This window comes from Misgurnus anguillicaudatus, chromosome 12 (genome assembly GCF_027580225.2).
Source record: "Misgurnus anguillicaudatus chromosome 12, ASM2758022v2, whole genome shotgun sequence".
Taxonomy (NCBI): domain Eukaryota; kingdom Metazoa; phylum Chordata; class Actinopteri; order Cypriniformes; family Cobitidae; genus Misgurnus; species Misgurnus anguillicaudatus.
In genome coordinates, this window is record NC_073348.2 from 36826344 (window position 1) to 36849577 (window position 23234).

The 23234-nt window shown below is 37.1% G+C and overlaps 2 protein-coding genes across 6 annotated transcripts; both read left to right on the forward strand.

The window, feature by feature from the left end:
- Nucleotides 1–507: 507 nt before the first annotated feature.
- On the forward strand, nt 508–13786 carry dbnla (drebrin-like a). Of its 5 annotated transcripts, none has more exons than XM_055207732.2 (23): nt 512–871; nt 1202–1257; nt 1436–1548; nt 1711–1785; nt 2344–2490; nt 3424–3501; nt 3583–3734; nt 4971–5031; nt 5124–5198; nt 5282–5359; nt 5450–5601; nt 7252–7306; nt 7398–7472; nt 7556–7633; nt 7724–7875; nt 8968–9022; nt 9110–9184; nt 10380–10485; nt 10624–10800; nt 10884–10946; nt 11027–11133; nt 11281–11365; nt 13476–13786. In XM_055207732.2, exons 1-23 carry the CDS (start codon nt 789–791, stop codon nt 13619–13621), a joined length of 2244 nt encoding a protein of 747 aa, XP_055063707.2. In that variant the 5' UTR covers nt 512–788; the 3' UTR covers nt 13622–13786. The 5 variants fall into 5 exon arrangements, with proteins under 5 accessions (XP_055063710.2, XP_055063709.2, XP_055063711.2 ...); XM_055207731.2 differs by having other exon boundaries at nt 514–871; nt 11021–11133; XM_055207735.2 differs by lacking the exons at nt 7252–7306; nt 7398–7472; nt 7556–7633; nt 7724–7875 and having other exon boundaries at nt 508–871; nt 11021–11133.
- Nucleotides 13787–14943: 1157 nt separating this feature from the next.
- On the forward strand, nt 14944–16354 carry cox5ba (cytochrome c oxidase subunit 5Ba). The gene is made up of 4 exons (XM_055208769.2): nt 14944–15103; nt 15566–15636; nt 15854–15953; nt 16031–16354. The coding sequence occupies exons 1-4, from the start codon at nt 15007–15009 to the stop codon at nt 16141–16143; spliced, it is 381 nt and encodes a 126-aa protein (XP_055064744.1). The 5' UTR covers nt 14944–15006; the 3' UTR covers nt 16144–16354.
- The last annotated feature ends 6880 nt before the right edge of the window (nt 16355–23234 follow it).

Genomic DNA, 23234 nt, shown 5'->3' on the forward strand with positions numbered 1-23234 from the left:
TTTTCGTTGCACAAAAACTCTTTATTTTTAATCGTCAGAAACTGTCAGTCATCATGTACAACTCGCAAAAATTGTGTTATGTTGGTGTGGCTAGACTTAAGTGAATGCAGAAATGTCAATTTACGAGTTCAACTAGTTCCATGTGTGAACTCGATCCGTGATCCACCCATCCATCCATCGATGGCACTGAAACTGATGTCCTATTCGAGAATCTTCTGGTGATTCATTTAAACCGAATCTTTTAAATAACTCGGCCGAAATGATTCGCGATTAGAAGCGTTCACAGTACTTTAAAATTACATCTGGTAGGTGAGAATATTAATATTATTACAAAACAATGATTAACAGACATTTTACAACAGATCTTAAACGTAAAATACCACAGAGGAAATAACAACGCAGCTGACTTGGAGAATCGGAGAATCATTTGCTGCCATGAAGAATCGACTCACTTAAATCAAAGAATCTCTTTAATGCGATTACCGGAGATATATAGATGAACGAATCTACAGCTACAGAAATTATTTTAAATTGAAATATATTTAATTATTTTTGTATATCGTTTCTTTTAACAATATTATTATGTCACGGTTTAACTGGTGGGAAAATCAACGTCCTTTCCCTTCCTCGTTTCAATTCCCAAAAACTTGCTGAACCAGACCTGACAGGGCAGGTGCGCATTTAAACCGGCTGAGGACAAATCGCATGAAAGAGGAAGCAGGTCGACAAGATTATCATCACATCTACAGCAAGTTTACTACGAGTTAGTGCTGATGTTATGACACAATATGGCTGTTAACCTGAGTAAAAACGGACCTGCGCTTACCGCGGCATATAACGAAGTAGTGAACGGCAGAACTGGCACAAACTGGTAGGACATGTTGTAAATATTCGTATTATTATTATATATTGATATAATATTTGCTATACTAATTGAAAAAATAAGTATTTTTAATCTTAACTGGGCATCATGTTTATTTTAAACCACTTTTAAATTTACTTCTCATGCAAATAATTATTCAATATGTGCACAGTATTATAACCACACCTGTGCTTGAGGCTTAATAAACAATTGATTGTAAAGTTTTGGGATATGTTTGCACATTAAACAGATTGATTTTTCATAACATGCACTTCTTTGATGTCATGTTTGAGAAGTACAAGACTGCCTTTATGAATGAATCACATTTATTTATTACAGGGTCTTGTTCACATATGAGGGGAACAGCAATGACATCCGGGTGGCCGGGAAAGGAGGTGAGTGAATAGGGTTTGGTTTAAATCTGATGCTGAGGAATGCAGATAAGCATGCTAAGGGAGTGATGTCATTCTTTCTGGCTCTAACTATTATTTCAAGAACCAGCAATGGAAAATTACAAGTTTTTTTATAATTTGCCTGTCCAATGAAACGTTTGCTTGTTGTGATGTGTGAAAGATGGTGGACTTGAAGAAATGGTGGATGAACTTAACAGTGGAAAGGTCATGTACGCCTTCTGCCGAGTGACTGATCCCAGCTCTGGAGTCGCCAAGTTTGTTCTGATCAACTGGGTACGAACTAATACAAAAATTAGCCAAAAGTCTCAAATACTTATTAAATTTGTTGTCATGAACCAAACAATGTGCATGATGAATATTATCATCTTCCATAATAAAAATAATTTATACTTGTTGTTTATAATTATAAATTAGCCACATTTTGCTTTGTTACAGACTGGTGAAGGAGTCAAGGATGTTAGAAAGGGAATTTGTGCCAATCACGTTCATTCAATGGCTAATTTTCTGCGGGTGAGTGTCAACTATTAGTGTAAATTAATGTAGCCAATGAAAAAAGTTGTATTCAGGGTTCCCACATGTCCTTGAACGTTTGTGAATCTGGGGAAAAAATTCAAGGCCCTGGGAAGTTTTTGAAAATATACATACACAGGTACAGGTCGTTGAATCTTGAAAGTGCTTGAATCTATTTTATCCAAGAAGTTTTCTGAAAAATTCCAGATTATGCACTATGTAGTGTAGGATAATATCATAAAATTCTAGACTTTTAAGCACACTTGCTAAACTGTTCGCTTTAAATGCTTATATCTTCTGTATGCGAATGTTGATTCATACCAAAATGCTTTTTTGCATATTTGTGTTTAACACCTAAAAAAACGTCTCGGGTTACGTATGTAACTGTTGTTCCTTGAGAAGGGAACGAGACGCTGCGTCTCCCTTGCCATACTTCCTGTGTCCCTGTAACGCCGTCTTTGGCAATATTCAGATAGCGATATAATTCCTGTATAATATATTTTAATGACATCGTCGTCCAATCAATATTTCATGTTTTGGCATTGTTTAAAATTAAAGGGTGCCCATGTGACCATCAACGCTCGATCCGATGATGATGTTGAACCTTCATCCATCATGGAGAAGATATCCAAGGGCTCAGGTGTCAACTACAATGCCCACAAAGAATCAAACCAGAACAGTAGTTATGAACCTCCAGGCCGAGTGGTAAGTAACTATTATAGTAAGCTACCATAAAATACTGCCCTCAAATGCACCAGTATTCACATTATAACCCTAAAGGAATAGTCTACTCATTTTCAATATTAAAATATGTTATTACCTTAACTAAGAATTGTTGATACATCCCTCTATCATCTGTGTGCGTGCACGTAAGCGCTGGAGCGCGCTGCGACGCTTCGAAAGCATTTAGCTTAGCCCCATTCATTCAATGGTACCAATCAGAGATAAAGTTAGAAGTGACCAAACACATCAACGGTTTTGCTATTTAAGACGAGTAGTTATACGAGCAAGTTTGGTGGTACAAAATAAAACGTAGCGCTTTTCTAAGCGGATTTAAAAGAGGAACTATATTTTATGGCGTAATAGCACTTTTGGGAGTACTTCGACTCGCCTGAAAAGTCCGCTCCCCTTCTCACTCTCATAATGGGAGAGGGAGGGTGTTACTGCGCCGAGTCGAAGTACTCCCAAAAGTGCTATTACGCCATAAAATCTTTTAAATCCGCTTAGAAAAGCGCTATGTTTTATTTTGTACCAACAAACTTGCTCGTATAACTACTCGTCTTAAATAGGAAAAACGTTGATGTGTTTGGTCACTTCTAACTTTATCTCTAAATGGTAGCATTGAATGAATGGGGCCAAGCCAAACGCCATCGAAGCGTCGCAGCGCGCTCCAGCGCCCACGCGCACGCACACAGATGACAGAGGGATGCATCAACAGCTCCCAGTCAAGGCAACAACACACTCTAATATTGAAAATGAGTAGACTATTCCCTTAATTTCTTCAGTAAACAAAGAGATTTGGGTTAGTGTCATTTGTGTAATTGGTTCATTTAAAATCCTTCTTTAGTATGCAGACACTAGTTAGTGAATGACTTGATCTGTCTGCATTCAAAATTACTTGAGTTTTCGTCCTAACAGGGTTCTGTCTATAAAAAAATCAGCGCCTTAGATGAAATCCAAGGTACTAACAGAGACAACTTCTGGGCCAAGGCCGAGGTGAGAAATTGCCACTTTTAAACTTAAAGTTTATCCTCTTAACTGCTTTCTTGATCAACACTCTCATATAATCTTGATCAGCAAGAAGAGAAGAACCGGCGACAAGAAGAGCGCAGGAAGGCGGCTGAGGAAAGACAGCGTCTGGAAAAAGAACAAATGGAAAAAGACGCTAGAGAGGCGGAGGAAAGAAAACGACGACAAAAGGAGAGAGAAAAACAGATTGACCAGCAGAGGTGAGTGATTTAGTGTCATCTCAATTAAACATGTGTTTGGAAATAAATATATGATCATGTTACTAATACAAATGACATTTCAAGCAAATTAACCCCAGATGAACAATAGAAACAACTAAATGCACGCATTTAAAACTTACTCCTCTAAAAAACAGATACTTTATAATGATAATAGCCTGATTTTCATGACAGATTTGCACAAAACTTTGTGCAATATTTTCTAAATGTCAATAATAACTCATGGCGATATGACGTGTTGCCGTTAACTAATGTTATGCAAACTAAGTGTGCAGTCACACTACATTTTTTTGTTACATTGACTTCCATTCATACGTATGCAAATGTATCAAACCAGAAACGCAAGGGCTGCATCCAAAACCACCTACTCCATACTATATAGTAGGCGAAAAGCAATAGGCGAGGCGAGATGTATGTCTGAATTCATAGTATTTCAAAAACAGTAAGCGAAAAGTACCCGGATGACCTACTACTTCCGACAAGATCCCGAAGTCTTCATTCGATGGACACTTTGCTTAGTTAATGCATTTAGTAATGTTTACTAATATCCCCTTATTGTAAAGTGTTACTGAAAAAAGTGTTACTGTATGTTAAAGGCGGGGTGCATGATTTTTGAAAAATACTTTGGAAAAGGGAGTCGGGCCAAGTACCAAAACACACTTGTAGCCAATCATCAGTAAGGGGCGTGTCTATTAACCCACATCGTGCCTGGGTTGCAAATGTGTGGGGCGGGTCTATCAAATGAAGGTCCAGATTCTATTGGGATGGGGCGTGTTTGTTCAAGTGATTTTGTCAACATCGACTTTCAGAGATCATGCACCCCGCCTTTAATAGTGGCAATTCCTAATATTTGGGAGTGGCCACATATAATGTGTTTCAGGGCGTTTATAGTATGCATCTTTAAAGAATGATCATGTCACCTGATGTGTGTAAAAGTCACATCTAAATAAAAAAAGTTTTTCATTACAGTTTTGCCTGAAAAACCACCTCATGTGAGCTTAAACATTTGATGGGAGTTTTTGCAAAATCAACCTGTTTTTAATTTTCAGTTTGTGCAATTTAAAAGTTAATGACAACTGATGTCACTTCCCTATTAAATAACCTGTCAGCCAATAGAAAAGTAGCACATCATGGCTGTGATGTAAACTGAAAGTTACTGTGAATCCACTGCAATCTTTTCATACACATTTTTATGTTGTGATCCTTGGTATCTTACAGGCTTTTTGAAAAGAAACAAGAATCTCCGAGTCCGGATAAACAACCGGTACAACGGAAATGGGTAAAATCACTTTCTGTTCTTCTTAAAATTAATCTGAAGAATACACAATTATATTTTTCATGCATTATGTCCGCATCATGTGTTGATTTAAGGATGAAGTCGAGAAGGAGCAGCAGTCTACTGTAAGAGTAGAAACATTGCGATCTGAGCCCGTGCCAAAAACCAAAGTAAGTCTAAGTTTAAATAAATCTTAATAAAGCAAATTTAGTGTCTGCATTCAGAATTACACTTAAGGTATTTGTCTTCACAGAGTTCAGGCTATAAAAAGGTCAACGCCTTAGATGAACTTCAAAGTATTGACAGAGACAGCTTTTGGGCCAAGGCCGAGGTGAGGAACTGCTACATGTAAACACTACATCTTTATCCTCTTACCTGCTCTTTGTTGTCTTGATATAGTCTCTCCTGTTGTCTTGATCAGGAAGAAGAAAAGAAACGCCGGCAAGAGGAGCGCAGGAAGGCGGCCGAGGAGAGAGAGCGTCTGGAAAAAGAACAAATGGAACAAGATGCTAGAGAGGCTGAAGAACGAGAACGACAGAGAAAAGAGAGAGAGAAACTGATTCATCAGCAGAGGTGAGTGATTTAATGTCTCATTCAACTCATTTAAAATATATGATCATGTTACTAATACGCAGATTTGCGCAAACCTTTTTGCAATATTTTCTAAATGTCGATAAAAACCTATTGCGATATGACATGTTTCCGTTAACAAATGTTATGCGACTAAGAGTGCGGTCACACTACACTTTTTATTCCATTGACTTCCATTCATACGTAGGCCAATGTATCAAACCAGAAATGCAAGGGCTGTGTCTGATTCTGCGTACTTCCATACTATATAGTAGGTGAAAAGCAGTAGTCGAGGCAAGTAGTATGTATGAATTTATAGGATTCCAAGAACAGTAAGCGAAAAATACCTGGATGACCTACTACTTCCTGCAAGATCCCGAAGTCTTCATTTGATGGACACTTTGCTATCCTGTGAGCCTCCGGGACAGGAGTTTCCCAACGAAGAAGACGGAGAGGCATTGTTTTATTAAAAAATGTCCAAAAGCGGTAACGCAGCTCTATTCAAATGCAAATACATACACTCACCTAAAGGATTATTAGGAACACCTGTTAAATTTCTCATTAATGAAATTATCTAATCAACCAATCACATGGCAGTTGCCCCAATGCATTTAGGGGTGTAGTCCTGGTTAAGATAATCTCCTGAACTCTAAACTGAATGTCAGAATGGGAAAGAAAGGTGATTTAAGCAATTTTAAGCATGGTTGTTGGTGCCAGACGGGCCGGTCTGAGTATTTCACAATCTGCTCAGTTACTGGGATTTTCACGCACAACCATATCTAGGGTTTACAAAGAATGTTGTGAAAAGCGAAAAACATCCAGTATGCGGCAGTCCTGTGGGCGAAAATGCCTTGATGCTAGAGGTCAGAGGAGAATGGGACGACTGAAATAACCACTCGTTACAACCGAGGTATGCAGCAAAGCATTTGTGAAGCCACAACACGCACAACCTTGAGGCGGATGGGCTACAACACCAGAGGACCCCACCGGGTACCACTCATCTCCATCACAAATAGGAAAAATAGGCTACAATTAGCATGAGCTCACCAAAATTGGACAGTTGAAGACTGGAAAAATGTTGCCTGGTCTGATGAGTCTCGACTTCTGTTGTGAAATTCAGATGGTAGTGTCAGAATTTGGCATAAACAGAATGAGAACATGGATCCATCATGCCTTGTTACCACTGTGCATGCTGGTGGTGGTGGTGTAATGGTGTGAGGGATGTTTTCTTGGCACACTTTAGACCCCTTAGTGACAATTGGGCATCGTTTAAATGCCACGGCCTTCCTGAGCATTGTTTCGGACCATGTCCATTTCTTTATGACCACCATGTACCCATCCTCTGATGGCTATTTCCAGCAGGATAATGCACCATGTCTCAAAGCTCGAATCATTTCAAATTGGTTTCTTGAACATGACAATGAGTTCATTGTACTAAAATGGCCCCCACAGTCACCAGATCTCAACCCAATAGAGCATCTTTGGTATGTGGTGGAACGGGAGCATCATGCCCTGGATGTGAATCCCACAAATCTCCATCAACTGCAAGATGCTATCCTATCAATAAGGGCCAACATTTCTAAAGATTTTTCTGTGAATCTACTGTGATCTTTTCGTACACATTTTTATGTTGTGATTCTTGGTATCTTACAGGCTTTTTGAAAAGAAACAAGAATCTCCGGATAAACAACCAGTACAACGGAAATGGGTAAATCACTTCCTGTTCTTCTTAAAATTAATCTGAAGAATATACAATTATATTTTTCATTCATAATGTCTCCATCATGTGTTTATTTAAGGATGAAGTCGAGAAGGAGCAGCAGTCTACTGTAAGAGTAGAAACATTGCGATCTGAGCCCGTGCCAAAGACCAAAGTGAGTCTAAGTTTAAATAAATCTTAATAAAGCAAATTTAGTGTCTGCATTCAGAATTACACTTAAGGTATTTGTCTTCACAGAGTTCAGGCTATAAAAAGGTCAACGCCTTAGATGAACTTCAAAGTATTGACAGAGACAGCTTCTGGGCCAAGGCCGAGGTGAGGAACTGCTACATGTAAACACTACATCTTTATCCTCTTACCTGCTCTTTGTTGTCTTGATATAGTCTCTATCGTTGTCTTGATCAGGAAGAAGAAAAGAAACGACGAAAAGAGGAGCGCAGGAAGGCGGCCGAGGAGAGAGAGCGTCTGGAAAAAGAACAAATGGAACAAGATGCTAGAGAGGCGGAAGAACGAGAACGACAGAGAAAAGAGAGAGAGAAACTGATTAACCAGCAGAGGCGAGTGATTTAGTGTCTTGTTCACCTTAAATATATTCAACATGTGTGACCCTGGACCACAAAATCAGTCATAAGGGTCAATATTTAAAAAAATTGAGATTTGTACATCAACTGATTAAATAAGCTTTCCATTGAGGTATGGTTTGTTAGGAAAGGACAATATTTGGCCAAGATAAAACTATTTGAAAATCTGGAATCTGAGGGTGCAAAAAAATCTAAATATTGAGAAAATCGCCTTTAAAGTTGTCCAAATGAAGCTCTATGCAACTGCATCCACCCACAAAAATAAAGTTTTGATATATTTACGGTAGGAAATTAACAAACTATCTTCATGGAACAAAAATGGATAATTTGTACCCATCCATGCATATTTGGCTTTTGCTATAAATATACCCATGCTATTTAAGACCATGGTCATTTATTATGTTGTTCAGAAATAAATATATAATCATGTTAAAAATGTTTAGTTGGTAGAGCATTATGTTAACAACGCAAAGGTCATGGGTTCTTATCCCAATGAACTCACTACTGATAAAAATGTATAGATTAAATACACTATAAGCCAATTGATTAAATCCATAATGTAAATGTAAATAATTAAATGGATAGAGTTTGTAGATACCTGCAATTTTTAGCTATTATTTTTTTGAGGCTATTACAAACTATAAACAATAAATCCTGACTAATCGTTAGCAAAAAAAAAAGGTTTTTGTTTACATCATATATGTCAGTGTACTGTGTATAATAAGTAAATATATATAAATAAATACACACACATGCATGTATATATTTAAGAAATAATTACATGGTAATATACATTTTTATATTTATATATAGTTAGTATATTATATTAAATATAAGTATAATGCTTAATAAACACTTGTTTTCTTATAATTATACATCCATGCGTATATTTATATATACATAATTATTATATACAGTACACACACACATAAATGATAAATGTAAACAAAAACTTTTATTTGGCAAACGATTAATCATGATTAATTATTATGTTATGAAGCCCTATTACAAAAACATTCAATATGTTACTTTAATGCCTTTTTAATTGTGAACCTTGGTATCCTACAGGATTTTTGAAAAGAAACAGGAATCTCAGAATAAACCACAGGAACAAAGAAAAGTGGTAAAATAATAGTTTTATTTCTGTAATTAATGAAAATAATGTAAAATCATATGTTACATGCATCATCTCTGCCTTGTGTCGATTAAGGTTGAAGTTCAAAAGGAAAATCCGTCACCGGCGAGATCAGGAATATTGCGAGCCGAGTCGGTGCAGAAAGCCAATGTGAGTCTGAATTTAACTTAAATTCTGTCTTTCTAAAAACTATGCTGATGAAAATCAAACTCAGAAACAACAATACTGTCACTGGTGGCTCAGTCTTTGCGATCATGGGTAGTGAAGTTCTTCACATGCAATTTTGACGATTAAATATGATTTATGAAGTATCATTGTTTAACTATCTTAAAGGGGCCATACTGTGAAAATCTGACTTTTTTCATGTTTAAGTGCTATAATTGGGTCCCAAGTGTTTCTATCAACCTAGAAAATGTGAAAAAGAACAACCCAGTAACTTTTGGTTTTGGTAAAACATTATCTGCAAAATAGGTAATTGAAATTTGGCTCCCCTTGTGATGTCAGAAGGGGATAATACCAGCCCTTAATCTGTACTATCCAACCACGGCACTGCCATTTAGTACAGAGATCAGCTCATTTGCATTTAAAAGGACACTCAAAAACGGCACATTTTTGCTCACGCCTACAAAGTGGCAATTTTAACATGTTATAATAAATTATCTATATGTTATTTTGAGATTAAACGTCACATACGTAGTCTGGGGATAGTTCTGTCACTATGATAAAATAATCGTCTCATCGTGATTGATTGACCTCATCGTGATGATTTAAGATCACCGCAATGACTGCACCTCTCTCTAAAAAACACAAGGGGGAGCTGCAGCGCCTGTGCAAACGAGACAGTATCAGATGGCGCTCCTTAACTGACAGTGTAACGCGATACATTGCAAAGCCATCAATACAGTGAAAAACTGCATTTAAAAAAATGCTGCAAAACTTTGATAAGCAGTATGAACTGCCAGGTAAAACATCCATTTTCAAAAGATTTAATTTTTAATAATCACAACAATGTGTGAAAATTATTTCATGAACAAACAAAAAAAATTATGAGAATTAAATGTCAAAGCAATAAAACAGACAATTTTTCGTCATAACCGTCAAAGCCCTAAACAGGCAATTAATCGTCATAATCTTCATAATTTACTAGACAATTAATCGTCAGCCAAATTAACTAAATTGGGACAGCCCTATCTGGGGACACCAAAGATTTATTTGACATCTTAAAAAAGTCGAGAAAATGAATAAGATTTTTACTATCGGAGCTTTACTGTGGCACTCCATAATGTGTTAAAATAAGAAATGTATCCGTAGACATTGAAAAAGCTAAATCTACCTTTGGTTTCAGGAGGCTGCATCTCTCATCTCTCAGCGCTCTGTGAACCCCAGGGATCTGTTCATGCAGAAGGAGAAAAGTTTCAACAGTGAAACATCTTCCTTTGATACCCAACCAGGTACAGAGAGTATTGATACCTCACGTGTCCAGAATCCATCAGACTGAACTTCTGACAAAACCTCTTATGAATAAAACATGAGTATTGTCTCATACTGTAAAATCCCAAAGTTTGGATGGCTCATGTCTGTTCCCTCAGGTCAATGGAAAAGCTCACTTTCATCCCAGCAAGCAGTCATTGTGGAAAATCCTCCCAGCGAGCGTTGGTCTAAGCCCGAGTCTCCCGAACCATCCGGGGCATTCACTTATATCCCACATGGACGGGCTTCAACATCTTCTGATCATGAAACTTCTTCCTATACAAGGAAAAGTCAGGGTGTGTATAAATGATGTCTCTAGTTTCTGTTTTTTTACACTACATTAATGCTGGTACATGTAATAACAATGTCTGTGTTTTAGACACTTTCTCTGATGATTCATTTCGGTCAGAACAAGCTAAGGGTTTAAAGAACGAATGGAAAGGTATTTGTTCTCTCTAAAGTGTTTAACAATGCAGATTTGTGTCATATTTACAACGTTTGATTCATTGCATCCAGGTGCAGATTCAAAATCCGGCCCTGCTACTGTACACTACACTGAGATTAATAAATATCAAGACGACCAGTACGTAAACTTGTCCTCAAAAGACCTTTATCGGGGTCAAGACCAGGTTGGTACCACATCACTTAACCAAACTAAGCCTCCATGACATGGGAATTTAATTTTATATTGTCTGTATTCTGTGTGACACACAGGTGATATGATATAATAGGTTATTTTCTAAGATAAATATATTCTGATTATATTTATCTTGAAGGATTTTGATACCCCTGCTGCTGAAGAAGAGGAAACGGGTGATTCCACGAACATCTGCGCGAGGGCACTGTATGACTACCAAGCTGGTCAGTGATTTAATCATGCAGTATTATCAAAATCTTCATGCAACGAATTGCAAATGCATTCAGTAAAATATTCTCTATTGTTCTTGTCTATGCTGGGCTGTAATGTATCTGTTACATAAAAGCATGTGCGATTCATACTGACAGTGGTTCTAAGTCACCTTAAAGGCACAATATGTCAGTCCCTCCAGAAAAACGCAATTGTGCGAACGCGCGATATATTGCATAATCAGCCAAAGTCCGCATATTTATGCGGGGCTGCATTTGTTCCAAATACGACGCACTTTCGCTGCATTAATTACATATTTCTGCGCACAAAATATTCGGGGCTTGCATGATTTCATAATCTCCGCATTTTCGTAGCAAAAAGTCACATATATATTAGCAGAAAGTTGAACAATTTTGCATTTACTTCCCAAAAGCGCAGGCGTGTCCTCTATTGCCATGGGAACGTTATGAAGTGACGTGATTATGTGATCATTGCAGCTTTTGCAAGTTTTCGCAGTTTTTGCAATTTTCGCAAATTCCCGCAATTCCATCGCATAAATTGCATAAATATCCCGCATATTCCATCGCATTTTTTAAGAAAACATGCCGCAAAATCGAGGATTTTTGCCCGCAACAATCACAAAAAAACTCTGTTTTTTTCTGGAAGGACTGATATGTATATTTTTGCATTAAAATATTCAAAAATCACCAGCAAAGAGTTATTTTTTACATGTAAACTTACATTATATTAAAATTTGCCCCTGTTCATAGGATTTCTTGTCAATGGTGTCATGTCCAGGTTATCCTCAGTTTCTGCTTATGTTGCCATAAAACCATAGGTGTGTTTGACTTCATGTGGAACTGCGCAGAGCGATCAACATGTGACATCAAAGTATCGCATAAGTGATTTACTTTGATGTTATACGCCAGTTGGTCAGCGCAGCACCATATACAGAAGTAGTACTTAAAGTATTAGTCAATTTTCTTAAAAAAAAAAAAAAAAATCCAGTTGATTTGCTCACCACCATGTCATCCAGAGTGTTGATGTCTTTCTTTGTTCGGTTGAGAAGAGATTATGTTTTTGAGGAAAACATTCCAGGATTTTTCTCATTTTAATGGACCCCAATACTTAACAGTTTTAATGCGGTTTAAAATTGCAGTTTCAAAGGACTCAAAACGATCTCAAACGATGCATAAGGGTCTTACCTAGTGAAACGATTGTCATTTTTGGCAAGAACAATAAAAAATATGCACTTTTAGACCACAACTTCTCGTCTATCTCCGGTCCTGTGATGCGCCATCACGTCAAGAGGTCACGGATGACGTATGCGAAACTACGCCCCAGTGTTAACAAGTGTGGAGAAAGAGGACCGTTCCGACGTTGTTGTATGTGGAATGATACTAATAAATGTTTTTGTATCAGTTTATTGTTTAAAATGGTCCACAAATGTGCGTTTCATATATGTAACACGTGACCTTTCAACATCATTACGCAATGACGTAAGGTCGCGCTGACTCGTCACACAGCTGGAGGAAGAAGAGAAATTGTAGTTTAAAAGTGCATATTTTGTTTTTCTTGCCAAAAATGACAATCGTTTCGCTGGATGGGACCCATATGCCTCGTTTGGGATCGTTTGGAGTCCTTTGAACCTGCAATTTTGAACTGTGTTAAAACTAATTGTGTTGGGGTCCATTAAAGTCCACTATATGGAGAAAAATCCTGGAATGTTTTCCTCGGAAGGCATGGTTTCTTCTCGGCTGAACGGGGAAAGACATCGACATTTTGGATGACATGGTGGTGAGTAAATTATCTGAATTTTTTAAAAAGAAAATTGACTAATCGTTTAAAGCATCTTGCACGCCCCTGCAGTTGCTTCTATCAAGTCTAACTGTGGTTAAAAAACTTTATTTCATTACATCATACTTGTGAGTCGGATTACTATCGACAGTGAAGTTGAAAACTACAACTCCCATTTGTTTTACGCTCTTTCACAGCTTCATCAAGCTATGCCCTTGTTGTTGTTTAGCGACCTCTAGTGGTGAAAATTACATATTGTGCCTTTAACCCTCAAAAATGTTCATATTTTTTTTACATATATTGCATTTTGTTTTGTTTCCTATACAGCGGATGACACAGAGATCACCTTTGATCCAGGTGATGTAATCACAGACATAGATATGATAGATGACGGCTGGTGGAGAGGTTACAGTCCTGATGGTCACTATGGGATGTTTCCTGCTAATTATGTTGAGGTTCTAAATGTGATATAAAATCATGCAACATCAATAATGGATCATAGTCTATGAACTTGCCTTACAGTTATTGGTCATTTATAAAATGTGTTTTACTTAATCTTTGTTCCACAAGCATTCTGTAAAGTTTTCTGGACAATCTTGATTCAAATAAAGTAATAAAATTACATTTTGATATCGAAATTTCATATCATGAACGTGTTTTCATATTATAAAATAATGCATGATCTCACACCGTTCACACCATATATATTAACTAAATAAAAATATTAACCTACCATGTTTATCCATGTTCAGATTTTAAAGACATTATTTCACAAAATAAACCCTGTTAATCATAGTTTAATAACTTTGTAAGTTAGTAGTCTTTAAGTACTGTAAGTAAGGGAGCAATGTTGAAATCATTGTATTCTGATATATTTACCATTATGAATGATTACAATTTTCATGTACATAGTACTTTTAATCAAGTGTCTATGACCTGCTGAAACTCAATGGAAGAACAGGACAGGTAAGTTAACGTTTGAATAAATTTGTTGAAAGTACACGCGGTCAATTATAACAACCGGAAGCTAACAGTTTTACATAATAAATTATAATGGTAAATGTGATAATACCATTATTTTTTACGCAAGTTTAGTTTATTGGTAATGAAAGTAGACATAAAGCTGCTTACCACCACTTGCCAGTAACCGTCTTTTGATGACATCACTGACCAAACTACATTTCCCATCATTCTCTCTGTCAGCGTCAAACGTAAATCCTCAAATACACATGCGCATTAACGCGATTCGTTTTGTTGCAGTAGTGCTTTAAAAAAAAAAAAAATTATAAAATAATTTTTAAAGATACTCAAATATAAACTTGTTGTTGATGATTTTATTGCACATACCAAAAAGTACAGGATAAAATAAAAGACTACACTATTACAATCTTTATTTTTTACATCTTTACAACTTGAAAGACGTGTGCTTCAAAATGAATCTTCATTCTTAAATGGGATAATATTGGTTTTTGGATCACTTGCTGAGAAGATTTAAAATGAAAATTTGGCTCTTAAACGTGTTATTTTAACCATAATATAGTTTCAAAAGAATTTAGCATATAAAAAGATGACAATAGTTAAACAAAGAGAAAACGAAACAAAAAACAACAATGTGCCAAGTGTCAATTACAAATGACCATAAATAAAATAATAGAGTGCATCACGACGAGTCTTCATTGAATTCTTCATTCTAATATATAAATACATGTATATATATATATTTCATTAAAAAGCTATAAATTACAATGTATGGAATGCATACGGTCGTGACGTCAGACGCGTGCGACGAGATGCCTACATAAGCGCATCTGACGTCATCATCTGGATTCCGATCGTTTTGGGGAAGAGGAAGGAAGACATGGCCGCAAGGTTACTGCTAAGAACCGCCGTCCGGGCCGCGACGACCTGCCGGGCATCTCCAATGCCCGCTCTGAGCAGAGGGATGGCCGCCGGAGGTCAGTCATTTATCTCGATGTGTTTTAAACAGGCGAACCGATCGGCAGCATCCTCCGCGAGGCACTCTGAACGCGTGCCAAGGGCATGATGCCTTTCCGCGGACATCGATGCTGCAGCTTCATTCGCGCTTAATAGTGGGGAAACATGGGTTTAATACCGATATCTCAGTAAAATGTATAAAATATATCTTGATTTGGTGATTTTAATGTTTATTGTTGAGGTTTATTGGTGTAGTTGTGTACAGTGAGGTCATAAATATGTTAGCCTTCCTGTTAGCAGTCGCGTCGTAAACACAGAAATTAAGTATCGTATATTGGGTATATGACAAATAAAACATAAATGTGTAATATGGTTTGACAGCAAAAATTATAGCATATGACACATTTACATGTCAAACCAATTTCTGATTTTGAACAGAAGATGATTTTCTCATCTTTGGTATTTGTTATTTTATCATGCAGGTATCCCGACTGATGAGGAGCAGGCCACTGGACTCGAGAAGAAGATTATGCATGGTCTCAAAACAGGCTCAGTATGTGTTATGAGCTGTCAAATCAAATGTTTTAATTATTTTGTTTAGAAATTGTTAAGCTCAAAACGTCTTGACATTGATCTGAACCCAGTAACAGCCTACAATTAATTTTTCATTTGATAAATTTTAGATTTTGTAACTATAATGTAATACCATAATGTAGCTATGCTGACTTGAACAATTGCTGAAACTGAGGTCTTATTCTTCCATCTGTCAGGACCCTTACAATATTCTGAAGCCTAAAGGTTACGCAGGGTCAAAGTCGGACCCCCACCTCGTACCCTCCGTCACCAACAAAAGAATGGTTGGCTGTGTCTGTAAGTTAAAGCTCTTAGTTGTGTTTCACTTGTGTCATGTGTGAGCTGTATTAAAGTACGTGATTGTGTTTTATCAGGTGAGGAGGACAACACCGCTATAGTGTGGTTCTGGCTCCATGACGGTGAAGCTCAGCGCTGTCCTTCCTGCGGCTCGCACTACAAGTTAGTGCCCCACGAGCTCCCTCACTGAGCCTGCTTTCTCCAATGCAACCTCGTATCCCAGAATTCCAGAGACGCCGTGACCTCATTCATGTTTGTCTTTTTGCAAAGTACAGGAGGTGCAAATAATTTATCCTCCTGGTGTGGGACACAATATTTTAACGATTCCAAAAAATAACTGTTTACTTAAGTTATTGGAGTGCACTTGTTCCAGTTACATCGAATAAACATGCTTACTCTGACTTGGGCTCTTGTAATCACATTCATTGTCATTATATTATTCATGGTTTGTCTAAAATCCCATGCCCCTTTTCAGTTAAAATATCTATTAAAATGTAAATGGCAAATAAAATCTGTGCCCTTGTTACATTAGAAGAATAGAACCAAGGAAATATCATCTCCAAATTATGATAGTTATTGCAGCACTACAGTAAATACAACAGAATGTCTGTTTGGAAGGCAACACATTTAGGCTGTGTGTTATCAACACACCATGAGGCGGTTTCCTCGGGACAGGGATTAGACTAGTCCTAGACTAAAATACATGTAAGAGCTGTCCAAACTGAAAATACTTGCACTGACATTTGTTAAAATACATCAGTGCCCTTTCTTTTGCCATAAAATGCACACAAGTAATGTTTTAAGGCATGTTTGTTAACACTAGTTAAATTTCCTAATTAAACTAAGGCCTAGTCCTGGTTTAAGCTAATCCCTGTCCAGAAAACCACCCCCATGTTCTTTTCTGTTTTGACAATCATGTTAGGAAAGTTGTGAATCTGCTAGAAGCTTCCAGAGATCAGTAATATGTTTTAATCCATATAAAAGTATGTTGGTAAAGGTTTGCATTTTAAATTGCTAATTTTTTACTTTAGCCTGTATATGGGGTCCTCATGACATGTTTTATCAAACTACATTTGAAGTGGATCAAAACCTTTAATAAAAGTCTAAAAACCAATACGGTTCTTGTTTTAGGACAACTTTGATGAACGCTTTTGATGCACTTCAAATGTTCACTGCAAAAAATGATTTTCAAGAAAAAAAATTCTTGGTATTTTTGTCTTGTTTTTAGTAAAATATAAAAAATTCTTAAATTAAGATACTTTGTCTTGATGAGCAAAACGAATCAAATTTAAGTGATTTTGTACATAAAACAAGCCAAAATTTCTGGTTTCTTGAATTTTTCTTGAATTTAGTGTTTAAGAAAAATGTTCAAGATTTTTTGCTTACCCCATTGGCAGATTTCTTTGCTTGTTTTATGTACATAGTCACTTAAATTTGATATTTTTGGTCTAAAAACGTATTTTCTTGGGTCGTTTTGCTCATCAAGAAAGAGCATCTTAATTTGGGAATTTTTAGATATTTTGACTGAAGGCAGGACAGAAATGCTGGGAATTTTTTTCTGGAAAATAATTTTTTGCAGTGTTGATTAGTATAATTTTAGATGATTTGGTGTTTTTAAGATTTAATTTCTTCGCATATTACATTTATAAGCATACGTTGGTAGGGACTCTTTCAAGATTTGGTGTTTCTTTCAATGTCCACAAGGGGTCTTGTGTTTGTAAGAGTCAAAAATGTGAGCAAATAAGGAGTAGCATAAATATCAAATTGTTGATGCTCTCCTACTTAATCGATTTTGGAAAGTTGCAATATTATAAATGAAATAATATTTAAAATATATATTATATTAAACATTGTCAAACAAATGTTTGGTTAAAATATATCTTGGTTATACAATTGATTTGTGTCACAACATTGAAAAACGATATTTGATATAGACATTCAGATGCACTTACCCCTGGAGGCGTCCCCAAAGTGTCACCGCAGTGACGCATGATGTAACCTTACTCTCACTTAAAATGTGTCCCCAAATTAAGTCATTGAATTTGAGGGTATTGGACCTGGAAAGTCCTTAAAAGGTCCTTGAATTTGAAGTGTGGGAACCCTGCTTTTAGTAGTTGGTGAAATATAGTGAAAACCAATCCCATAGACACTTGCCAAGTCACAAATATCAATAGAATCTATGGAAAAATAGTCTATTGAAAGTGATGATGTATATGTTTTTAAATATTATTCATTCATTCAACCCTAGATTTATTACAGATTAAAGTTAATGCATTTGTAACTCAACATCTACAGATGCAATGTTGACCTTTCAGATTTTGGTTTGAGGGCTTATACAGCTCTTAGTTTTTGCTATGTTTCGGAAATGTACACTGTGCCTCGATTGCCTGATGGTTATCATAGACATGAATCTCCAAACTGCCTTTTCAACCTCTCCTCTGTGCAAAACTGTTTTTATGTCAATCTTTTAATAGGTATTTTAAGCATGCTGTTCCTATCACTAAGAAGCCATTATAATGCAATGACAAAACGCATCATGAAGTGAGATTTTAAAATCACTTGCACATTAAAATGTGAAAAATGCCCTTTAGTGGGTCATTTGTACCTCCTACTGTATGTGTTTTTCATTTTCTCTGACAGGAAAAAACTGCGAGGGAGATGTTATGTGCAATTTGCAAAACCTGCTAAGACAGACTGTGAAAGCAAAGAAACAGCTTAAAAGTCTTTTCAGCACCATGCTATATTGAGTTGTTAGACAATGTGGCATTTGAAAGATGTATATTATCTCTGCAAATCATTTTTCAGTGTTGTAAAAAATCTATAAACTACCAGAAAACTGGTTGCCAAAAAACTTCCATAAAAATACAGGAAACGTAAACAATTTTACTGTAAAAAATATGGTATCTCGTTTTTCATTACAGCAAAGTTTTGTGTATTTCACCACCCCTATGAAGTCAGCTAACATTGGCTTAACTTAGAACTATCTTTTTTACGTTACATTATTACTCTGCTCGCTAGTATGGTTTAATCTTAGCCGCTGTACTTTTGTTGTCTACTGATTTTTTGCATTTTCTCCTGCTTTTATTAATGTAAAGCTGATTTTGAACATTTAAACAACCGTGAAAAGCGCTAAATAAATACAATTGAATTGAATTTCAAGTGTATTTAAATTGGTCACTTTATTCAAAAGGGATCAGAAGTAGACTTTTTCTCGAGCTCACTTCATCCTTTCAGTCCTTTTATCTACATAATGTGTCTGTCTTTGAAGCATCTTCTCACTTAGTGGAGAGCCACAATGCTGATGCCCCGAGATCTCATCTGCGATAAGAGATGTAATGAGATAGATTAGGGCGATTTGCCTCTTCTGTCACATTAGGCTAAAGATGATTGAATTATTATACACGTTCCTGCTCCCGGGGATCCGGTGATGTTGTAGGATAGATGCTAGTGGATGCTCTTACTTAATGTTCTTGCTTTTCTGTTGGTAATGATGATCTTTTCACTGGTGCGGATGCACTAGGCATGTCTAACTGTTCACAAGTGCGTTAACAAAGTCCTTTTAGTGATTTGCATAGCTGTTTTTTAATATGATGACGCTGATGTTATGTAACAGTGGAATCTGACAGAGAATGCACTGAATGATGTTTCCTGGTGCCAGAAAGGTTTATCCACAGCGATAGAGGAACCATTTTTGGTTCTCCAAAGAACCTAGCACTGTTTATGTCTTTTTAGGGGTGGCCATGGCCCCCTTGGCCCCCCTTGGGGGCCAACGGGTCTAAAGAACCGTTTTTATTAGAAAACTTTTGTGAAGGTTGTTCAGGTATTTTTCATGATGGCCATGGCATATTTTTATATTTTTATCAAGATGGGTGTTTATAATTTAATTATCTATTAATTATTTATTGTGTAGTTTATGGTTTATATTTCATTTCCAGTATAAACATAACTTTACATTTACATTTATGCATTTGCCAGATGCAAATACGACTTATGCAGTGCATATAGATTTTGTTCGACTCATGACCTTTTAGACTGCTCTAACAATTGAGCTACACAAAAACCTTCGAAGGAAACACAAATATCCAGCAATATTTCCCCTTGAAACACGCTGGAAATCTTCAAGTTATGAATAATTAAACCACATTATTGTTTTCAGACAAAACGGTCTCTTGGCAGTCAGCTCTGCTTTTCTAATTACTACCTCCGTTCTTCAGTTCTCAGCGGGGCCGAGAAAACAACGAGGGAGGGAGGAATTGAAATGTACGCAAGGAGAACAGCCAAAGACATTTGGCAGGCGGGATCCTTCGCACCGGGGTACAGGAGACGCACACAACGCATCTCAGGACAATGGGCTATGATTAGCACTGCGCTTATCTGTGCAAAGCTGCCCACCATTAGTGTGCTGCAGGGGTGCTGTCTCCATAGCAACCAATCTGCCTGTAGTCCAGACCCCAGTCCAAGATCCACTCAAAAAAAAAACTCTATTCACCGTTTCTGCCTTGAATGCCCATTTAAGGCTATTATGGTGAATGCGGGGGACATAATTCTTGATATGGCTGTAAAACCTCACATTGACTCGATCCATTCGTGGAAGATTAATTAACCCATGTGACCTCACAGGTATTCGGTTTCCATAAAATGAACCTCACTTATAGCTGTACGCCTGGCAATTGATGTTTTTTAGACAGATTTGCATTTTCAGACCAAATATAAATTGCAAAGGTTTATGAGTGCATGGGGGAAATGTAATTTTATTAAAGGAGAGCTTTGAAAACCTGCATTGTTCATATCATTAGTTGCAGTGCATTTATTGTTTACGCTCTTAAAGGAATAGCCCATTTTTAATTAAAAATCTGATTATTTACTCACCTCCATGTCATCCAAGATGATTATGTCTTTTTTGCTCAGTCAAGTAGAAATTAGTTTTTTTTTTTTGAGGAAAACATTCCAGGATTTTTCGCCATATAGTGGACTTTAGTGGACCCTCAACAGTTTGCAGTTTCAATGCAGCTTTAAAGGGCTCTAAACGATCCCAACCGAGGCATTAAGGTCTTATCTAGCGAAACGATCGTCATTTTCGCAAAAAAACAAACTCTTGTCTTGCACTAGCCGTGTGATGTGCCAGCGTGACCTTATGTATTACGTAATCACATCGAAATGTTACGTATGCAAAACTACCGCTCGAGTGTTTACGAGTGTTGAGAAAGAGGACCGTTCTTACATTTTGGAATGTGGAACTTTGTGTCAGTTTATTGTTTAAAATGGTTCGTAATTGTGTGTTTTACATATGTAACGCATGTATAAAATATCACCATAATCCAAGACAGACAGGAATGTAGCATTTACAAGTTGTTTTTTAATTCTAAAAAAAAAACTAATTACAATCTCAGTTTTTTAACCAAATCTTGGATATGCAATGTAAAAGACAATGGTTGATCAATAGTAATGCCGAATCTGTAATGTGACACTTCAATTTCTGTTCCAGAAAGTGTGTAAATGGCCGGAACATTGTTTTTAATTAATTGTCCACGAGTGAAAATCATGACATTAGTTTTTTTAACATTTAATACCAATTTAAAAATAGCCAGATTTTGTTGCAAAATGTTAAAAGCAGATTGTAAATTTGTGATAGCTGGACCTACTGTGGACCCAGAACAATAGAGAACAGTATCATCAGCATAATAATGATAGTTTGTATTATTTATATTATAGCAGAGATGGTTTGTATAAATAATAAAAAGAAGAGGGCCAAGGATTGAGCCTTGAGGCACCCCTTTTGAAATATTTACAGAGGCAGAAGTGAGGCCATCTACTCCTTGTGAGCTACTGTCCTGCAGATTTTAGCTCCAGCCCCAAACAAGGTGAACCGGGTAATCAAGGTGTTCAGGGTTGCTTAATAATTACAGACAGGAGTTGGATTAAAAACTGAAGTCTGCAGGACGGTAGCTAACCAGAAGCTGGGTTGGAGACACCTATGGCATCTCTGTGAAGAACCTTTAAAGCATCCTAATTTTTAAGATTAAGTGGTGCTTGATTAAGTTTGTTCAGCCAGAGCCTATTGAGACACATCTGGTTCACCGAGGGCTTCTGATAAGCGGCGTGATTTCAAAAGGAGATAAAACCGTAGAGAATTACAGCACAGAGAAAGACTCTGTGGATCTCTCTACCCTCAGGGTGACTTTTTCCCGGTCACCCGCCGTCTGTGCATTGTGAGAGAAGATTTCGATATAATTGCCCATTCCGGAAATGACAGATAAGGTGTCAGATTTGAACCGATTGGACGGCTTGAAAAGTTGAAAAGAAAACTTACTTTTTGTCAAATATATATTTAAGACTACAGCCTAGCTTTCAGACAAGGTCAACAGTTCATTTATTTTTTGAACGCTGTGTCTTTATTAAGCACACGCTTGAGCAATCGCTGCCCTTTCTTCTGAACAGGTCAAAAGGAAATCTGCATAATGAGCTAAGAGGGCGCGTAATTGGCCGTGTAAAACCATTAAGAATAAATGCATGTAATTAAACGAGGGTTTAATTGTACACTTGTGACCTCATCAGCTGGCAGATTTGGACAGTGAGGCTGCTGATGTCATACTTGCGTCGGTGTGACACCACGGGGCTGGATGCTCTCCCACACCACTGGCAGACGAACCTCCATCATCTCCTGCCATCTGGCCTTTGATTAGATCACCACAGCTATTTTTTATGACAGCTTTTCATTTCCCACTGAGCTTTAAATGCACCATCTTTTTTCAGATGGGAACGGCTACTCTGCTGGCTGACGGAAGAGGGGAAGAAGAAAAGGGAAACATTCATTTGAGCTTGACATCTGACAGGATGCAAGCGACCTCTTTGATAGAAAGAGATTTAATAGTTACTACTAAAGTAATAAATGTGGTGTCTGTTACATGAATGCATGAATTGATAGTGAATGGGGCCATCGTAAAAGTTCCTTGCAATTTTACGACTTTGACTACAAACACGCGCTTGTATCCTGCTTCGGCAGTCCAACTGCAAAATGGCAAATATTGAGGAAAGCTCAAAATAAAAATGATGTTACAGCACTCAAAAATGTGCAACTGCAAATGCAACGTCAATGAGAAATGCATTTTGTCTCGGCATCCCGTCTTCATGCTGGTCTGACCACAAGCCTTCAATCACATCACAGGCGACTTTATTCCTTTCCAGTGAACGCAGAATAAACCCATTTGACAACACATTACACCCGGACCACCACGGTGAATGTGATTTCACCAAGTAGGATGTAATCCTGGATCCACACCA